Source organism: Cnephaeus nilssonii (genome assembly GCF_951640355.1).
Source record: "Cnephaeus nilssonii genome assembly, chromosome: 13".
In the NCBI taxonomy this organism is placed as follows: domain Eukaryota; kingdom Metazoa; phylum Chordata; class Mammalia; order Chiroptera; family Vespertilionidae; genus Cnephaeus; species Cnephaeus nilssonii.
The window spans coordinates 77,695,179-77,715,530 of record NC_137084.1 but is presented as its reverse complement, the minus strand read 5'-3'; the positions used below and the strand labels follow the sequence as shown (position 1 = coordinate 77,715,530).

Below are 20,352 nucleotides of genomic sequence, written 5' to 3'. Positions count from 1 at the left end.
TTGGATTCTTCCTACTGCAAAGCCGAACACAGTCTCTTCCTGGTAAAGAAAAATCACGCCTTGAGGACAAGAGTCAAAAGTGAGCTAGGAAATAAGAATTAAGCAAGTTTTTGCAAAGTTTTCAGCCAAAGTTTCCGTGCTGATAATCAATTCCCTTCTTGCAGCTGCAGAGCTAAACCTCACGTAGGCAAAACCCAGCCACAGTTTTCCCAGAATGAGCCAGTATACTAAGCACACCGGGGCTTTTAAGGGGAAATGGTAGCAAGGGGAATTTCTGATTAGGCTGGCATGAAATAACACCATGGAATTTTCATTTTTGCGAGTGGGTTTCTTTTTCTCTCCCTTTTTTGTTTTTTGATGTGTGTTTTTTTTCTTTTTTTTCAGGCAGCACAAAAGGCCTCTATTTGGAGAAGCTGGTCTCGGTGTCAGTAAGAGACAGTGTAGTAGATGCAGGCCCTTGGGCCTCGCTGACCCCAACCTCCTCACACCTGGACCCCGGGCAGAAGCAGCACTCTCACAGCTTCGCTCCGCGGCAGCCCCAAGAGGCAGCCAGGCCGGAGCAGGCCGAGCAGCGCGAGCCTCCTGGTCTCTGGCTGCAGGGAGCACGAGCTGAGCTGGCCGTCCTGCATTCCCCTCCCCTTCTGATCCCACCAGGGGCCGAAGGGCCAAGCAGTGTGTTATGGAGAGAACGGGGCGAGTGGAGCCCAAGTGGACACTCTTGCCTGTCTTACACGGACAAGTCCACTAACCACTTGTGCTTCCCCCTGCCCATCTGAGATGCAAAACTAATACCCACCTTACAGGGTGGCTCTAGGGTTTGGGAAGATTCTGACCACGGATGCGCTTAGCACAGAACCTGGTATGCATCAAGCACTCAAAGGAGCATTTGCTGAATTCACCCTTAGAACCCTGCTGCACTGGGGTGGGGGAAGGGAGGGCGCTCTGGAACACGCAGCACCCACAGCCCGGACTTCCTAGGTGGGTGGTGTTGTGCCCCCCGTCTCTGCACGCCTGGCCATGCGGGCAGGCAACAGGACACTGCACCCGTGAGCCGCCTGGGCACTGGGAGCTGGGGATGCTGGAGAGCGGCCCAGCTAAATTTAAATGAGAACTGGAATGACTCATCAGGCCTCGGGTCAATGGGACAAAGCGTACCCTGGCCACCAAGGTACAAGAGATCAATTTCTGGGGAAAACGCCGGCGCTCACGGTGTACCAGCCCCACACGGTGCCCGCGGCAGCAGCTTCTATGGTGCTGAAGGAACCAACGCCTCTGGGGCGAAGTAGGACCTGGACCAACACAAACATGTTCTTCGCCTTGCACCACCAGTGTACCCGCTGCACAACAAAGGCAACAAAAACACAGTAGCAGCCCTGGCGGGTTTGCCCAGTGGTTAGAGCATCGGCCCGCACACCGAAGGGTCGTGGGTTTGAATGCCCCGTCAAGGACATGTACTTGGGTTTGCATGTTCGATCACCGGCCCCAGTCAGGGTGCATGCAAGAGGCAGCCAATCGATGCGTCTCTCCCACATTGATGTTTCTCTCCTTCTCTCCCTCCCTCCCTTCTACTCTTTCTAAAAAAAAAAAAAAAAATCAATGGAGAAAATATCCTCAGGTGAGGATTAAAAACACACACAAAACAATAGCAAACACATATGGAGCACTCACCCTGTGCCACATTCCTTGCACTTTACAAATATTTATTAATTGATCCTTATAACAAACCAAGTGTTTGTTATTATTCCCATTTTACAAACATTCAAGCAGGCACAGAGAGGTCAGGTAAGGTAACCTGAGTCACACAGCTGGCAAATGGTGAAATTGGGATTCTGAGCCAAATGTAGTCTCATTTGCGCAAAATATGCATTTACTCTGTATAAAATGTGGGGTGGCCCTGGCTGCGGTGGCTCAGTGGTTGAACGTCGACCTATGAACCAGGAGGTCACGGTTCGATCCCCGGTCAGGGCACATGCCCGGGTTGCAGGCTCGATCCCTAGTCGTGCAGGAGGCAGCCAACCAATGATTCTCTCTTACTATTGATGTTTCTATCTCTTTCTCCCTCTCTCTTCCTCTCTAAAAATCAATAAAAATATCTTTAAAAATCAATCAATCAATCAATAAAAGGTGGGGTGGGAGGTGGGGCAGTGGGGATGCCACATTTTTCTTTCTATCAGAATAACTGCCATGGAGTCAGGGTTCGCCAACACAGAACCTGACTAAGAGAACCTTCTGTTACCGTGGAAAATCCAGAAACCCTCCACTGGACAAACTGAGACACACCTGTATTTATTTAGCAAGACGCTGAAGTCTCACACTTGGGCTTTCCGTTGGACGTGTTTTAAAGTCATTAATTTACAAAACTGAAGTGATTGGAAATGTTTTTCTCCAGAATTAGCAACAAATCAAAGAGTTGTGAATGGAGTTTAATTTTAACAGTTTAGGATAATCACTACCTTAGATTCATAAATGGTGTTCTTAGAACAAGCGGGAGGGAAAGTGTGGCTGAGCTAAAGCTGTCTCCCCACTCCCTCCCGCAGCTCACGGCACCAGCCAACAGCGACAGCAGATCAAACTGGAACTTCTCACTGAGAGGAAAGAGCATACAAGCTTCCTCCACTGGAAATAAAATAAATCATCTTCAAAATTTCCAAGAGTTCAGCCTCGATCCCAGGTGGCTCCGAAGCCCTAAGCAGGCTTCAGTGTGCAGAAACGACGTCAGAGCGGACAGACTCGAATCTAACTGGCCCCCTATTGTAGCTGGAATCCAGACTCCAAACCAGAGCAAAATTCAGTGGACCAAGAGGACTTCATGAAGATGAAAGTGGGTACACCAGTGGTAAAAGAACTACTTTTTAAAGAGCTCAACAATCCAGAAACAGTGTGTCCAAGTGCCTAAGTTTACAAATGAAGAAATCAAAGAGCAGGATGAAAAAAAAGACTGACCATGGTGACCAGAGTTTAAAAAAATAATAATAAAGAAAATAAAAGAAAAAGTAAAAAAATAAATAAAGGGCTAGGCCTCAAGGCCTGCCTCTCCACAGCTGCACACCCCACACACAGTCTCCCATCGGGACACCCCAGGCCCTCTCCCAAAGACTGGATTTCCAGGAGCTCAGGAGGTTATAAACTTGAGTCATTCATCACCCCCAAAAGGATACTTCCTGGAAATAGAAATGGATTCAGAAAGGATTTGGGCAAATCTGTGAATGACAGAACAGCCATAAATAGATCCTAAGAGGAGCTGGACGCCACCTGACCTTTAGGATTGACGTCAAGGAAGATAGCTGTAGCCTCCTATGGTGGCATCTCAGGGACAGGGTTGGCAACCGAAGACTAGGTCAGATGGAACTGACCCAAAATGGCATGCACATGTTCTTATATGGCCTGGCGGAGAGCACCCGGGGCTGTGAACTAGGCAGGGCCGGTCCTATCCATTTATAGCGATGCAACCTGGGGCAAGTCGCTTACTGGCTCCAAGGCTCGTTCTCCTCATCTGGAAACTGGGACTGCAAATGGCCCTCGACCCCTCATCCAAAACCCTGGGGCGCTTCAGAAATCCAAACTGGTACGATTTTACAAAGGAACTACGGGGCTGATAGTGTTTGCCCAGTCCCAGAGGCGTCTAAGGAAGCACTCTGTAATCAAACACATTAATATTTTTGCAGCAAAACAAATGAATATTCAAAATAGACAGGATAAATATAGCCTCACATCAGTTCAGATCAGGTTTTGCCACTAAATGAGTTTGCGGCAAACTTACAAAGAACCCATCAGCGGCGTGCAGCGTTCTCCAGACTTCATAATCACAGATACGGAATGATGGACCCGTCTCCCCTTGGAGGAGGATTGAAGTTAAGAAACACAAAGTCATTCAAGATGCTTTGCAAAGGCGTAAGTGCTACAACCGATAAAAGGCATTAGCAACATTATTGCTGTTGCTACCATTACTCCACAGCATACTCCTTTCCAAACAGAACTCGGTTTGACCTCACAGGTGCCTAAAGCTGGTAGGATGATGAAAAGGGGCCAAGAGTTCAGGGCAACTGCTAAACTCCCCAAACTGGCCAAAACCAAGGTCAACGGCTATTGGCCCTCTACATGGTCAACCACTGAAAACAGAGCAACTGGCCACCCGAGAGAGACCAAGGCCAAGGGCCAGGCAGAGCTCTGACATCTCAGCTATATGGCTCAGGCACCCTAGAGCTGGGCCTAGGGAGCTGGCTGAGACCATTCCTTTTGGTTCCTGAGCATCTCTGCAAGAGCCAGGCAAGAGATCCCACTTGGTGTGCAGGACACACACTGTAGCTGGCCTAAGGGTTTGTCTGTAGAAGACCCAGCACTCCTAGGAAGCCAGATTCCACTCTGATCCTGCAGCGTTGAATTCAGAAACATGACCTGGCTGTATGAGCCTGGGGAGGCTGAGGGCTACAAATGACGACTGTGTTCACACTTAAGTCAACATGCATATCACATATGTACGCAACTCTGAGAATGAGAAGGTGCGCCTGGCCCACAAGCCTACGTGCACAACTGCTCCAGCCTTTCAGAAGAGAAAGAGAAAGAAAGAAGAGAGACTGAGCCTAGAGCGAGATTCCAGTCTTCCAGAAGCGTATGGCGACCCTCCCAACATCACCCTCCTTCCCTCAGTCGTATCTTCTATAACGTGGGCCTCCTGGAGAAGGTTTTGGGGCCCAGAGCTTGCTCCTCCGTCTGCCTGAGAATGCTGCCGATCAGGTCTTCTAACTGTTCTGGACCCTTAGGTAAGTAAGCCCCATGTGATTTCTTCAGGTAGTAGTGTCTTTGGCCTCTCCTCCAATCCATGACTGCATCTGACATTGCTTTAGCATCTCGCCGTGCACTGCGGGGACCACCACTTCACTACTAAGTTTCATTCCAACTTTCTGTCACGCTAACAGGCTCCTCTCTCACCAGTTTGGGGCCAAGTCCTGAGGAATCCTACTGATGGCATTCCATAACAAGCTCTCCTTCCTGCCCCACTTCCCAGCAACCTCCCCTTCCTTCCTCTCCATGCCCTTCTGCTCCCCAACAACTGAAGGTACTTAACCTTTACCAAAACTCTAGCCTATGAGCTTAAAAATAAAATGGGGGGGGGGGGGGTAAGAGATCAACCAAAGGACTTGTATGCATGCACATGAACATAACCAATAGATACAAACAGTAGGGGGGCGAGAGCATGTGCTGGGGGGTGGGAGTGGCTGGGGAGAGGTCAATGCGGGGGGAGGAAAACTTATGTAATACTTTAAACAATAAAGAATTTAAATAAAGTTTTTTTAAAAGACTAAATAAATAAATAAAATAAGACCTGCCCAACTGGCATGGCTCAGTGGTTGCGCCTCAACCTGTGAACCAGGAGGTCACAGTTCGATTCCCGGCCAGGGCACATGCCCGGGTTGTGGGCTCCATCCCCAGCCAATTCAGTGATCATCCCTGATGTTTCTATCTCCCTCTCCCTTCCTCTCTGAAATCAATAAAAATATATTTAAAAGTAAAATAAATCTGTCGCCTGTTATTTCACTATGTTCATCACTGTTATATTATTGCCAATTCCAGTCTCCTGATGTCCAAGTCTCCCACTGATTGCGTTGTGTTGTTTCTCTGTTTTTACTGGTAGTTGGGAGGTGGGGGAGGAACAGAGAGCCGTAGGAAGTAGGGAAGTAGCACCTCAATCCAGGAGCTGAGGGAGGGGCGGGGGGGGGGGAAGGCCGTCTGACCGGAGCTGAGGGGCTGCCAGCCTGAGGAGGGCCGGGCAGCGCAGGAGCATGGTGCCCCTCCTTGGTCTCTTTAGACCCTCATAGCTTTCCACCAGGCACTGCCCCAGCCTCTGGGTTCCTGGGTTGCAGCAGCTTACTCTCCACCCTCAGTCAAAGCGCATTCTCCACGTCAGCAGCCCACCGCGTGACACCAAGGGCCCAGGACCAGCGCCTCAGCACCCCAAGTCCGCGGACAGGGCCGCTCCCCACAACGCCCGCAGCCAGCACAGCCCCACGGACGCTGCGCCGTGGACACCAGCACTGGAGCTCGGATCCAATGGGGTCAGGCAGACGTGAGACCCAAACAAGACGGGGACACAGAGTCAGTTCTTCACCTTCACAGTTACTGGGTACCGTCACAGCTCTAGGGACTCCTAGCTATTACTTCATTGATTCAGCACCACACCCTGCCAACCACCTCCATTTACAAAAGTAACACACGTATTTTTTTAATAAGTAAATAAAAAGTAACACAAGGCTCAGAAAGGGTTCCTAAACTCCAGTTTCACCACCTCGCTTCGTGGAGTCTGGCACCGCCAGGCCCCAGCCCCTCTCAGGGGGGTGGAGGGTCCCGCAGGACGGGAACGTGGGGGTCCTGGGAGGGTGCGGCTGTGGCGGCCTCTCCGGTAGAGAGGCAGCCGGGCCTGGAGCGCCAGCAAAGCGTTTCCTTTCCACCGGAGCCCACTTCTCACGGCACATCACTGAAACAATTCACATCCGGAGAAGACGAGATCGACCTGGTCAGGTTTGAGGAGGGGGTTTCCTCTTTAGGAAAGTCTGAGCAAAAACAAACACTAACTCGGTCGACTTCTGAGCGGCACAAGCATCGAGACACACCTTAGCGGTGGTTGTTTTTCCGCAGCCACCGGAAAAATCGGCTAGCATTGAGCTCAGCAGCACTTTCCACAAGGTAAGTCACGCTCAGAGCCACGATGAGGTACTGTCACTGTCGGAATCCGGCTCAGCTTGGGGTCATCAGACAAACCTCCAGACGCCTCCCCCTTTCCCCACACCCCCTCAGTCACATCCCCTCCTACACTAATGAGAAATGGAGGAATGGGGTAGACAGAGAGGGGTGCAAAAGTGCGGATCCCCCAAGAACAGACCAAGAGCAGGCAAGAGGGCGCACAGGCCAATGTTACCACAATGACGACAGAAACTGGACTTCTCCAACCCACTTATCAGACCCGGGGTGGGAGGGGAAAATGATGGGCATGCCCTTATGACAGATGCAGGCCAACGCCAAACCCTACTGGTGAGCAATTCTCAGAACCCTCTGTGCTAGCGGCACAATCCTCTTCAGGCCTGAATGACTCCAAAAGGCAGCAACGTGCAAAGGGGTGAGGAGCTGAATTTGAATCCAGCTCTGCCTCCTACTCTCTCTGCAATCCTGGTAAACGGTCTCAGTGTCTCCCCATGTGAAAGCAGCACATGGCCTACGCCTCAGAGGGTCGTAACAAAAACGTGCCTCCTCAGCAAGCACTTAGTACTAGACCAGACATGTCCTCGGAGCGCGGTGGCTGGTTATTTCACAGAGAAGGGACAGAAGCCAGGGGAAGCCAATGCTGGCCCCAAGTCTCTCATACCCATCCTTCCCCCTCGATTAATAGGTAAATCGGCTCCTTCTAAATGTGCTTCTGGAAAGAGAGAATGAGAAGGGAGAGAGGAAGCCACGTTCCTGGGGATGAACGTTCACCAGGAATGACGTTCGGACCGGCAGCTGCTCTAGCGCCCTAAGCAGCATCCGGCCCCTCCCATCCTCCTGAGCTGCGGACGGCCTGCCTTGGCAGAGACCACTGATGGGAACTGAGTACCTGAAACCGGGCGGCACGGCCAGATCCAGGCCGTGGGAGACCTTCATCCTCAACCCCACCTTCCTTCTTCCTCCCTCCACTTTATCAGTCACTCCGGGCAAAAGAGAGCGGTCCAACAGCAGAACAAGCAAACGGGAGCCCGAAAGCAGAAAGAGCGAAGAGCCTAGTAAGACCTGGGTCCACGCGTTCCCCAACACTTAGGAAAAACCCTAGGCCCCTCACCACACGTGGAAAGCATACCCCAGTCCCAAGACTTAGAAAGACGTGGGGTTTTTTTTTTACCAATAGCAGGGAGCACAGGGGAGTCAGGCGCCAGGCCTCGGGAGCGGCCAGGTATGAAGGCCGGCTGCCAGGGCCAGAGGTTCGGGCCGGGTGGCAGGGGGGCTGGGGAGGGACCTACCTGTGCTGCTCTACGGCCTCGTTGTCAGGAAGATCCACCCCACACACGCTGCACGGCTCCCCGAGGGTCCGGCTCTCCGACTTCATGCCCACGGCCAGCTCACCCAGCTTGCTGAAGAGCTCCCTCTGGATGAAGCCCTGCGGCAGCAGGCTCCCGTAGGTGCTGAAGTCCATGGACACGGCCAGAGCGGGCTGCACCTGCACGTGGAGCCCAGAGGACACCGACGACGGCATGTTCAGCACAGAGTCAGCCTTGTGGTTGGGCAGCACGGAGTAGACGCCCAGATGTTTCTCGGCGGGGGGCGCCAGGTGCTCCTGTCGGCCTGGGGGGCCCTGGCCAGCCTCCGCGGGGGTTGGCAGCGGCTCGGCACTCTCCTCGCGCCCGTAGTGCAGCTCCCTTGCACTGGTGATGACGCTGCTCCGGGTTGGGGTCCCGGGCCCCTCTTTGCCCCTTTCCTCCACCTTGTCCCCCAATCCGCCCGAAACGCTGGACTCGGCTGTCCCAGGGCTGTCCTGGCTGGGCACCTCGTCCACCTGCATCATCTCTGTCTTCACCTCAGCTACCCCGGGGAGCCGCCCAGCCCCAGCCAGAGCAGGTTCGTCAGGCCCTGCGGGGGGCTGAAGAGTTCCCTGCAGGAGAGACTGCCCTATGGTCATCAAACTGTCCACGGCGGCCTTGGTGGGACTCATGGCTGAAAGGCCAAACGAGGTGGACACGGACGGGCTCTGGTCCGCCATGGGCCCGGGGAGGCTCTGCGCAGCCACACCGGCATACCCACTCTCCTCGCTGGAATGCTTCGAGATGAAGATGTTCTTGAGGTACCGGGCCTTGCGGTCCTCTTCTTCCTCCACCCCACCGTCCGCCATGGTGGCCTCCGTGTCATTGTCGTCTGTGGCCTGGATGGTCTCCAGGATCTTCAGGCACTGCTCCTCCAAGTACTCGATCTCCAAGATCTCGGCGGCGTACAGCAGGTCATCCAGGTCCTCCGCCTTGGCTTGCAGCGTGGCCGTGTAGGCATACTCCAGGATCTGCTGGAAAGTCTTTGGCGAGAGGAAGTCCAGAGTGTAGTGCTGGCTGTTGCGGTGGAAGAGGATCTCAAACATCTTGCTGGTGCAGGCCAGCACGGTCCGGTGGGCATGGAACTCCTGGCTGTCCACCATGATGACCACATCGCACAGCGTCCCGGCCAGCCGCATCTGGTTGGCCTTGCACAGGAGCCCCGAGGGGTGGCTGGGGTTCTGCAGCTGGATCATGCCCATCTTTGTCAGATCCATGGTGCTCCCCGCGGCTTAGGCATGAGGCTCTCTTTCCTTCCGGGCTCCGCGTGGTGGGGCAGGCTGAGTCTCGTGGGCCAGTGGAGAGGGCTAGAAGGGAGAAAGGGGGAAGAGGCGGAAGAGATGACAGAACAAAAGGTAGATTAGTCGGTGTCCCTAAAAGTAAGCATTCAAACAATACAACCCCACCCTCAGTCAGCCGGCAAGAGCATCCTGGAGATTTTACCCGAGGGGAAGGGGCTTCCTAGAAATCTAGGAGTCTGCCTTCACAAACCCACCGAGAGCAAAGATAAACTTCTGCCATAACACATGCCTAATTCACCGTCTGATGAAGTAAAATGAAAATTACAACCGAGTCCTCGGAGCCCTGGTCTTAAGTCTAAGAGTGGGGGCGGGCAGGGGGTCCTGTGCCAGGCCAACATGTTAGGAGGAGGTGCCAGCACTTAACTGAAAATCAGTAAGAACTGAGCCACTTCCTTTAGTCAATGTGAGCCCTCAGTTTCCCTCTGACCCCCCCCCCCCCCCCCCCCGTGCAGCAAACTTCATCTTCAAGACAATATTTGTCTGAACCCCGCTGCACTGTGGTAGCCCCGGGAGCAGAGCCAAGCCTAGCTGGGCTAGCAGCCTGCAGTCTGGCCCACACAAATCCAAGGGCAAGGGCTCTTCTCCAGGCCCAGCCCAACACCTGGGCGCACACTTACGTAAGATGCCTCACTAACCCCGCCCACAGTGCCCAGAGGACAAGAGGATCTATAAAAGGTAGGACAGGCTGTGGAGGGCCCAAGAGAGACGATAGGAAATATGGACCCTTGGAGCCAGGAGTGTAATCTAGGCATATGAACTCCGAGTGGGTCCCACAGGGTCTCTGGAGCGGGCAAGTCCTGTGACCAGGAGCAGCAACTGCCGCTAGGCACGGCTCCCGGTGCCAGAAGTGACACTGGCACCAGCATCTATGGTGCGAATTACAACCAGTATGAAGGGAAGACAGGGCTGGGAGACAAAGGCCTCCCCACAGCACGCTGTTCAGGATCAATAACAGGGCTCTGGGACTCTGGGGATCCCCCCCCCCCACACACACACACACACACACACACACAACGGTTTAAAGACTTAAAAGACCTCAAAGGCCCAGTTCCCTCCAGCCTCTGCCTTGCTGTGGTCAAGAAATGAACTGGGAGCAAAGGTTCTCCCGAAATCTCCCAACGCTACTTGCTTCTGCCCCCAGAAGGAGCCCTCCGGGTTCCAGAGCCAAAAGCTCCCGCAGGAAGGGTAGTAATGTGTCTCATCAAGACGGTTGGCCGCCCAGCCTGGGGTGGGGACTGGGGCCATTCATCCTCGCCTATGGCTTTTCCACAGACTACTTAGGGGTTTCCGAGAGCAATGCAAAGAATGGAAGCTGGGCTACTGAATTCCTTCCCCAAAACAAGCTCCTTGGGTCCCAAGGGAAATCAGGGTGCCCTCAGTCAGCCGTCCCTCCGGCCCGCGGCTCAGCGCGGCGATCCTGGCGGCGCCGGCTGCAGCGCCCACCCCGGCCGAGCGGTGGGAAGCTGGCGCTCACCCGCCCGAGCTCTAGGGATCCACCGCGCTCTCCCACACCCCGTTCCCAGCCACCCCCACGGAGACTAGGAGACGACTTCGGCAAACTTGGAGAAGCAACTTTTCCCGGGGATCCAGGCGGCAGAGAGGAAGGGAGCCGGTCTCGGGAAGAGGAAAAGCAAAAGGGAACCCGGACGAAAAGCTCGAATCCGGGCGGGCCGGGCTCCGGGGCAAGAGCCGGGAGGTGGTGGACCGCCTCGCCGCTAAGGGGAAACACAAAAGCCCCACCGAGAGTTGTGGGAGGAAAGGCAAGAAGGGATCGGCCGGCCCTCCCTCGCCGACCCAGGGCCGTGACCCCCGGGAGCGAAGGGCAGGATCCCCGGCCGCGAGCCGGCGCCGCCAGCAGCGGTGTGCCCGGCCCAGGCACCGTGCGCGCGTCCCGGGGAGCGGGCGAGGGAGTCCGTGCCGAGTACGTCCGAGCGCTCCCGCGGGTCCGCCGGCGGGGAGACCGTGCGCATTTCCAGCGCCCGCGGGAGTGTCCCGGGGCTGTGAGGGCGAGCTGCGGGCGCGCCGGGTGGGAAAGGCGCCCGAACGCATCAGGTGCAGAGCCTGGCACCCACCGAGTGCGGCCGGGAGCGCACAGCCAGCTCCGGCGTCACGGCCAGTCCCGCCGGGAGCCGAAGAGGGCCCGGAGCCCTGGGCGCTGCGGAGCTCCGCCGCGGCCGCCCACCCTCCTAAAAAGAGGGGACCAAGTCTAATCAAGAAAAAAGGGCCCACCACGTTTTCCAAAGAGAAACAAAACCCAAGCGAGTCCCAGTCCTGCTCCCCTCCGCCCCCAGATTCACTCCTCGGATCCTCCGATGATAGCTTCCCAGCCGACCGGCGAATAAACACACAAATAAGCCACAATCCTCTCTCGCGCCCGCGCACCGGTCCGCATACATACGAGCACCCACCGCTCCCGGCACCCCCGCCGGCCCCCCGCGGTACAAAGCCTCGCGATCCCCAACCCTCCGCTCCCGCCCTCAGTCCCCGAAGACCGCTCGGCCCCCACCTCTCACCCCGACCGTGCCCTGGAGTGGAAAGGTTGGGGTGGCAGCTGTGCCCAAGCTGACAGCCGGGGCTCCCCCTTCTACCCGACCCCAACCGGCGGCGGCGGCGGCGGCTGCAGCGGCAGGAAGGGAACCAGCTGAATAAAATCAGGCGCAAGCCCAGCGGCCGAGCGGCCGAAGCGAACGCGCCCCCCAGACCTCTGCAACCCCGGGCGCCTCAGCAGAGGCTCTCCCTGGGCAGCGCGCCCCTCCCCGACCCCCCAACTCACCGCTGCCACGCCGGGCGCTGTGGGGTGGGCGTGCGTGCCTCCGGGGGTGTGCCAGTGTCGGGGAGCGGGGCTGCTGGAGAACTGTTGCTCTCGGGATCACGGCGGCAGCGGCGGCGTCGCCCGGCAGTTCGCAGTACCCGCTCTCATCGCCCTCAACTCCTCTCTGCTGTGAGGTTAGCAAATCACCACCGGCTTCGGCGCCTCCGCCGCGTCCCACGTCAACGCCGAGCCCCCTCCCCTGCGAGGCCCCGGCGCCTCTCCATCTTTAGTGCTGGCGGCGGAGCCGGGCTCCCTGCCCACAGCTCCCCCCTCCCGCTGTCCCCCGGCTCGGCCCGTCCCCACCCCCCACACACCTCCCCCGCACTGGGCGCACGCTCCCGCCCCACCCCTTCCCTCCCCTCCCACCCCCTCCCTTCCGCGCGCCGGGCTCCGGGCTTCGCCTGACATCTAGCTGCTGCTGGGGCGCCGGCGGCCGCCGTCACCGGCCAGGCGGGGAGGAGAGGCGCTCACGGAGGAGAGCGCCAGGGGCTCGGAGCCCTCAGTGGGGCAGTAGAGACGCGGTGCGGGGGCCAGCCCCCGCTTTCAACCCCCAGATTTTTAATTTCCCCTGGACACGGGTTCGCCCCTGCTGCTCCAGGAGGGGAGTTTCGTCCCGGGCTCCAATGTTTGCCCCAGTTCCGTGCGTGTCATCTCGCCTTTCACTTTTGCTCCAGGCTCAGGGCTGCACCCCCTGTAACCCGAGGTCGGTTTGGGAAGGTCGCCTTCCCAGCCCAAGCTCAGGCCCTGCGTGCCTGCCGGCCGCCGTGGGTCTCGGCGAGGAGCTACCGAACTGCGAGAAGTCTCCGGGCGCAGGATTCGCGGGCCAGAGGGTCCGCGGGACCCGTCCCTGGAGGCAGACGTCCGAGTGGGGCTGTCGCGATCCCTGGGGACTGAGGTGGGAGCCTGAGAGAAACTTTTATCCTTCTCAGCCTTACGCGTGCCCTCGGCTGTGCCCCCCAAGTGACCTGGTTGGAAACAGTTCCCGAGAGCTGCGCCCCGCTCAGCGCCGTCTCCAGGAGGCGGTGGCAGCTTGCCGAAGGCCAGGCCCGCACAGCGCCCCCTCTCGGCGGGCCGCTCCACTTCAGAGTGGAGATCACTAACCTGGGGGTAGAGCAACCAGAAGAAATCTGTCCTCCTCCGCGGCGGGGAGCCCCCTTCTGCCCCTTCCCCTGGAGCGTGGCGAAGGTAGGGGGCAAAAGAGTGGGAAGCGCGCAGCTGCGTGAAGGCAGGGGTGACCGACTAACGTTCAGGACCAGAGCCTGGGGTGGGGGTGGGGGTGGGGGAGAGGGTGGGGTGGGAGGGCTATCTCCGGGTCTGTGGACAGGCAGCCCCCAGGTCATGCAGCCTGAGCAAAGCCGGGTTTCAATCAGGGAGTCCGGAGTCTCCACATTCCGTCCCTGGCACGCGGGCGGGTCAAAGGTCTTCCGCAATACTCACGTCTAATCGCCTCCCGATGTGTGCCTCTGGCACCGCGCCAGGCGGAGAGTCCGGCCCAGGAACTGCAGGGTCAAGGAAGGTGGCAGAAGCCAACTAGAGACAAAAATCCGCTTCCGGGTGCGAAAGGCCAGAAAGGCAGGGTTTACAAATCAACTGATCTGGGTTCCCAGGACTTACTAATGGGGTAGTCCCGGGACAGGCCGTTCCATCCCAGCCGGCACCGCTCCTGCCTCTCTTCTCTCCAGGGCAGTGCCGGGACCTGCAGGGTCCGGGAAGGGGAGAGGGCAGCCGGGGGCAGAGAAGCCACTTGGAACCGCAATGCCTACCTGGTGCCCAGGGAAAGCCCAGGCCCTGGGTGTCCCTTTTCATTAACAATAAAGAGCAATCCTGCCATAGACGACTTTTCCAGCCAAAGACTATGCAGTCTGTAAGAGGAAGGAGATTTCAAGAAAGTTAGGAAAACTGGTCTGCAAGGAGAGCAAGTGGAGAAGAGGAGATAAGGCCCTCCTACTGCCTCACAGGGAAATAGGGAATCCTTACACTTGTGCTCCTGGTGCCTGCTGCAGGTTGCGGCCTGGCTGTCCACACCACTGCCGGCCGCTCCCAAAGGCAGTCGCCGGAGAAGCACACGCTGAGCCCTTAGTCCTAGGCCTATTAATCCTCAAATCAGAGAAAGAGATTCTCTGGGAACCATGGGAGAGAAAGAACCATTCCTCCGTGGCTCGGACTCCCCCACCGCCATACCGTACTCACTCTATGTGAAAATCTCCCTTGCTTCATAAACTCTGCCATTAAAAGGCCCAGCCCTTGTTAGTAAGTGTTAAAGAGAGATTAATGTCTGAGTTTAAGAGGTGGAGAAGGTAACAAAAAGGAGGAAGGCAGGCTGCGTGCCAGCGCTGGGCTCTGAGCATGGCCACTTAGCACTGGAGGCTGGCTGCACAGCAGTTTGATAAGGTTTATTGGGCCCAGATAACGCGACAGCAGCTCCACCACCAAGACTGGCACCGTTTACAGCCAGAGCTCCGTCCTTGGGGCCCAGGAAGGCTGATGAGAAGCCCCAGTTCAGAGATTTCATATGGCAGCACCTAAAGCAAGCAGGATGGGAAATTACAAGCGTTCTCTCTCTCTCTCTCCCTCTCTCTCTCTCTCTCTCTCTCTCTCTCTCTCTCTCTCTCTCTCTCCTCTCTCTCTCTTTCATATATATTTGTACTGATTTCTTTTTTCTTTTTTATTTATTTGAGGGAGAGAGAGAAACATGGATTGGCTGACACCGTACACACCCAACTGGGATGGAACCCGAAACCTGACCAGGAATTAAACCCCCTACCTCTTGGTAGTGGGGACGACACCCTGACCAACTGAGCCACACCAGCCAGGGCTTCCCTTTTTTTCTTGAAGGGGAAGGGAAGGGAAGCTGGGACATCAGTCCTAAAAATAGAAGAGCCCTCAGTCTGGAGGGAGGTCATGCTGGAGACAAGGGAACACATGATTTCACCTCTGGATGGAATTCCATTGCTAAATCTTCCTCTTTTATTCATACACCTCCCACTGGTAGCAACCGGCCAGAGCTCCGCTTGTGGAAAAAGAGGGTGTGTAGGTCTAAGGGATCTTACAGGGAGGAGACAGTAGGAACAATAATGCCTTCTGAGCACTGACTAGGAACCTTAACACATTACCTATGCTGTTTTATTTAATGCATGTAACAGCCCTATTCAGGCAGGTCCTATTATTTCCCCCATTTCTGCAGATAAGAAAAGCGGCTCAAAGAGATGAAGAAGTGTGTTATCCAAGACTACAGAATTTATGAAACATCAGAGCTGAGACTTAAAATCCGGCCATTCTGACTGCAAAGTTCTTGACCTTAGATTATACGGCCTCCAGTGGGGTAGAATAGGGGAGCCAGGGCTTTTAATTTCCTCCTCTTCTCCACCAAGGCCAAGTGCTGTGCCGCAGAGGGCCAAACAGTTCTCCGTCGAATCAGGCCCCCGGGTAAACAGACTCACATCCACCAGGATCTCTGCTCTTTCCCTCCTTCCTCAAAATCGCAGGCGGAAGCTGAGGAGGAAGTTTTGAATTACAATAAAACTTGGCCTAAACAGATACCCAGGAAGAAGGCTATAGGGGTGTTTTGAGTATTCTGATTGAGTATTAATGGACTGTAGCAACTCATTTTGTTCCAGCTCCTCATTTGGAAATAGTTTTTAAAAAGGTAAGCTTTCTGACCGTGATAAGTAAGTCAAGGACTCCTACCTTTGGGGAGAAAAAGCTACTTTGCATTTCCCCAAACCTCGTGATGAGCGGGGCAGGAAGCCTCTGCCGATAAAGACGCAGGCGGTGGAGCCGAGTGAAGGCAGTGCCCGCTACAGCGGAGCGCTCCGGGCTGCCACTGCGGGGGACCTGGCTTCTCGTGCTCTCAGATCACCTCACTGGGGCCCCTGCGGAAGACACAGCAGACCTTCACTGACGGCAAAGGACCTTACACTACTTCAAGGTCATCACTGCAGATATCCCCTAGCTAGAGGCAGATGAGTGAAAAATTAGGCAGTCTGCTCAGTGTGGTTGAGCGCCTCCGGTTCAATTCCAGATCAGGGCACATGCCTGGGTTTCGGGCTTGATCCCCAATAGGGGGCATGCAAGGGAGGCAGTTGATGTTTCTATCGCTCCTTCTCCCTTCCTCTCCGTGAAATCAATAAGAAACATTTTTTTTTTTAATTAGGCAGAGTCCTGGCCTGTAGCTCAGTGGTTAGAGCGTCGGCCTGTGGACCAAAAGGTGGCAGGGTTCGATTCCGGTCAAGGGCACGTACTTCGGTTGCAGGTCCCCTAGCCCCCGGCAGGGGCACACGTGGGAGACACCAAACGATGTGTCTCTCTCACATGAATGTTTCTCTCTCCCCCTCCTGCCTCCCTTTCACTCTGTCTAGAAATCAATGGGAAAGATATCCTCAGGTAAGGATTATTTTTAAAAAATTAGGAAGAGTCGAATTTGCCCTCAATGCATTTAGGATGGGGCAAAAGTAGGCTTACAGTTGCTCATATGGAAAATAATACAATAAACTGTTTCGTGTACTCATAACTGTGAACCTACTTTTGCCCCACTCGGCATGTTAATAGGTTTCTTTGGTGTTTCCTTTTTTAAAATGTTAATTCTTTTTTTTAATATATTTTTATTGATTTCAGAGAGGAAAGGAGATGGAGAGAGAGAGGAAAAAAAAAACACATCAATGATGAGAGACACATTAATTGGTTGCCCTTTGCATGTACCCCAACCAGGGCAGGGGGTGGAGCCTGGAACCAAGGCATGTGCTCTTGACTGGAATCGAACCCAGGACCCTTCAGTCTGCAGGCCGACGCTCTATTCACTGAGCCAAACCAGCCAGGGCTAAATGTTAATTCTCTTATGTCACTTCCTTACATCCCCTCTCCAAAAAACAGAGGAGGAAATAATCCAATGACTTGTGGATTCTGGTTAGTTGAAGCCCAGAGGAGCAAATAAGCAGATGATTTCTTTGATTAATAATAGCCATCTTTCCTCGCCCCCCCCCCCCCCCCCCCCCGTGGAGTCCTGGTTAGCGGTGTTTACAAACATGCACTTCTTCTCCGGGTTCTAAGGACACCCTTCCTCTCACCTTCAGGGCAGAGTGACTTTTCAAAGGGGGAGCAAGAGGAGTTATTTCTCTTAGCCCCTGAGGCCTTGGCTTACTGCGACCCCAGATCTTGTGCTTGAGGAAGAGAAAGCGTTTTCTACCCTCTCTCTCTGGCATATTGCAAATGGTGTTGGGACCTCATGTTGTCAACTCAAATAGCAAATCTGAGTTGTTATTAGTGCAAAGATGCCCTGAAGGGGTAGGCGGTGTGGATGAAATCTGCAGCGGATGTTATGGGGAAGTGTGTTTATAATTATCATGGAATTTAATGTATACTGGGACCAGATGATGGCTGCCATTTAAAAAAGAGATGCTTCATAAGAGAGGTCCCTTAATGGCAGGCAGCAGGGCTCAGGTTGCTATGGAAGAAGCACAGGGTTTCACTGGGTGTCACAAACCATGGGCCAGGTTTTACGGGGCTCCTAACAAAGCTTTGGGGTGAGACAGCAGCCATTGCTGCCAGCTGCTGGGCATCGTGTCTCCGTGTTGTCTTTGAAACGTCATTTGCACGGAAGAGAAGGGCATTTTCTCCCTTTGCAGACACAGAAGCACCAACACACAGATCCTGGGCCAACGTTTAGTAGTTTTTGGTGATTCTGGAAATCTGCTTTGTCCTGAGAAAGTCAGCTTCACTTTTAAAACTACAATTTTGCAGCTGTCCAGGGGTGCGGTTCCATACAGTGGGCATGAATTGGAGCCCCCAGGCACCGCGCCGAAAATGAACCCCCAAGTCCTCAGCAGAAATGGGGGCTTTTCTGGTACTTGGGTGCGTCACCGTGGGGAGGCCAGGAAGAGGAAAGTATGTAACATTTCCTTAGGCTAGTTCACTTTAAACAGCTAGCTGTTGAACATGGGAGGTGTTTGCAGGTACAGATTTCAGTTCCCGTAGATATCAACCCGTGGCAGCTGTGTTCCAACAGGAGTGCCACAGTTACGTACAACGCCAGGCGGGACGTGCAGGGGAGGGTCACGCTCATTGGAGGTGCCCCGGAAGCACCACAGTCCATAAAGACACCATAGTGTGTCTCCGTTGCACTATTCCATATGTTTCTCCCCTGACGGACCGGACTGCCGTGTGTGCATCCTGACCACCCCCTGCACGGTGGGTTTCTGGAAGACAATGTCTCAATCTTGTTCAATTTAGTATTCCCATCCCCAACCCTCAGAGTAGAGTATATGTCTGCTCTGAATGAACTAATTGAATGAATGAATGAACATATACACCAATTCAGGAGAGGAGGTACTATTCTGTATCCCAATATGTAGGGCAGAATTTTTTATAGCTATGTGTTTTTTACGCACCCTTGAAAAATCAGTGGGATATAAATAAGGGTTGGGGAAGCCGTTGAATTGAATTGTATACAGCTCCTTAAGGATATAACAGGGTTCTACTCCAATTTATGTCTCCGTTAGGGGCCTAGGACCAAGCTTTTCTCAGTATTCTAGGGACATTAATAAATACTTATTAAATCGCATTGAATAAAATGAAGTGATTTGAATTGCACCACTCATTACTCCCACAGGGGCCTTGTACTCCAGCCCCACGTAGCTATTAGTTACCCAGCCAGGCCTGAGAAGAGAGCCTCTGGCCTCCTGCTAAGGACACGAGTGGGTGTAGGACTGCTGACCGGACCCAGCACTAGACTATAAACAGTGATGGCGAACCTATGACACGCGTGTCAGCACTGACACGCGTAGCCATTTCTGATGACACGCGGCCACATGCCGAGGATGAAACATTTGCTGCTCCTGAGGATGAAACATTTGCGACTAGAGTCTTGGAGTTAGTTTTTTCTTCAAAGTGACACACTACCCAAGTTATGCTCAGTTTTTTGGCGAAGTTTGACACACCAAGCTCAAAAGGTTGCCCATCACTGCTATAAGACATGCGTGTGCACAAGTTAGCGCTGCTGTTCCCAGGTGTGGCAGAGCCTGGCCAGCCGTTCTGCACAGGCCTTCCCGAGCGCACATGAGTTACATTTTCCAGTTGACCTTGCTGTCAGGGACAGGCCATGTGACTGAGTTCTGGCCAACGTACGAATTGTGAGCAGACGTCCAGTGTGCTCACAAACCTCCCACGTGGAACCCTCTATGCCCCTCTCCTTCTGTGACTTGGCCCCATGACCACATAGATAGTTACCTTGGAAGTTAAGTGATGAAGATGGCAGAGCCACGATGGAAAAAGCCTGGATCCCTGGATTGCAATTTGGATGATAGCTGCTTGCCTACTAAGAACACCCCTTGTGGACTTAATATAAACAAGAAATAACTCCACTGCGGTGTGTGGAGTAGGGTTTGCCAAATAAAACTCAGGATACCCAGTTTAATTTTAATTTTAGACAAATGATAATTTTTTAGTATAAGTATGTCCCAAATACTACACAGAGCAGTTACACTAAAAAACACCAAAAACCAAGAAGAAAACCAAAAACGGTATCTGAAATAAAAATTTAAATTGGTCTTTTTAAAAAATCCAGCTACCCTAGTTTTGTTTTTTTTTTCCATTTTTTTTATTAAGGTATTACATGTGTACATATCTTCCCATTGCCCCCCCCCATACCCTAGCTTTTTAGCTATTATATATTGGGGGTTGTTTATTATAGAAGCTGGCATTACCTTAATGATCACTTTGTTTCATTTGATAGAAGCAGCAGGGCCACCGGGTCTGAGCTGGAATTCTGGCCTCGTCACAGTTTGGTTATACACACGGCAGGTTCGTCCAGAGACCGGAGCATCCTGTGTGGACAGGGCCAAGGCGGAAACTGGGAAATATCCTACCAGTTTCCATGAACCTATTTCTCTCCACTTGCCCCTTCCCCCAGGCCAGTGGTTGGCAAACTCATTAGTCAACAGAGCCAAATATCAACAGTACAACGATTGAAATTTCTTTTGAGAGCCAAATTTTTTAAACTTAAACTTCTTCTAACGCCACTTCTTCAAAATAGACTCGCCCAGGCCATGGTATTTTGTGGAAGAGCCACACTCAAGGGGCCAAAGAGCCGCATGTGGCTCGCAAGCCGCAGTTTGCCGACCATGGCCCTAGACTAGGAGCTCTGTGGGGACAGGGTGACTATGGGTTTTACCTCTGTGTCTGCTGCACTTGGCACACGTAAAAG

The 20,352-nt window shown here is 54.0% G+C and overlaps 1 protein-coding gene across 2 annotated transcripts in view; it reads right to left on the bottom strand.

The window, feature by feature from the left end:
- Positions 1-12,410, bottom strand: part of ZBTB16 (zinc finger and BTB domain containing 16) — a 188,154-nt gene extending 175,744 nt beyond the window's left edge. The window contains exons 1-2 of one of the 2 annotated variants that reach the window (XM_079787439.1): positions 12,117-12,410; positions 7,986-9,349 (exon numbers count right to left, since the gene is read on the bottom strand). In XM_079787439.1, the coding sequence (XP_079643565.1) occupies positions 7,986-9,259 (1,274 nt within the window). In that variant the 5' untranslated portion in view covers positions 9,260-9,349; positions 12,117-12,410. Of the gene's footprint in view, positions 1-7,985; positions 9,350-11,849; positions 11,986-12,116 lie in introns of those variants that run through there. The other variant, XM_079787440.1, reaches the window with a different exon arrangement.
- Positions 12,411-20,352: the final 7,942 nt, after the last annotated feature.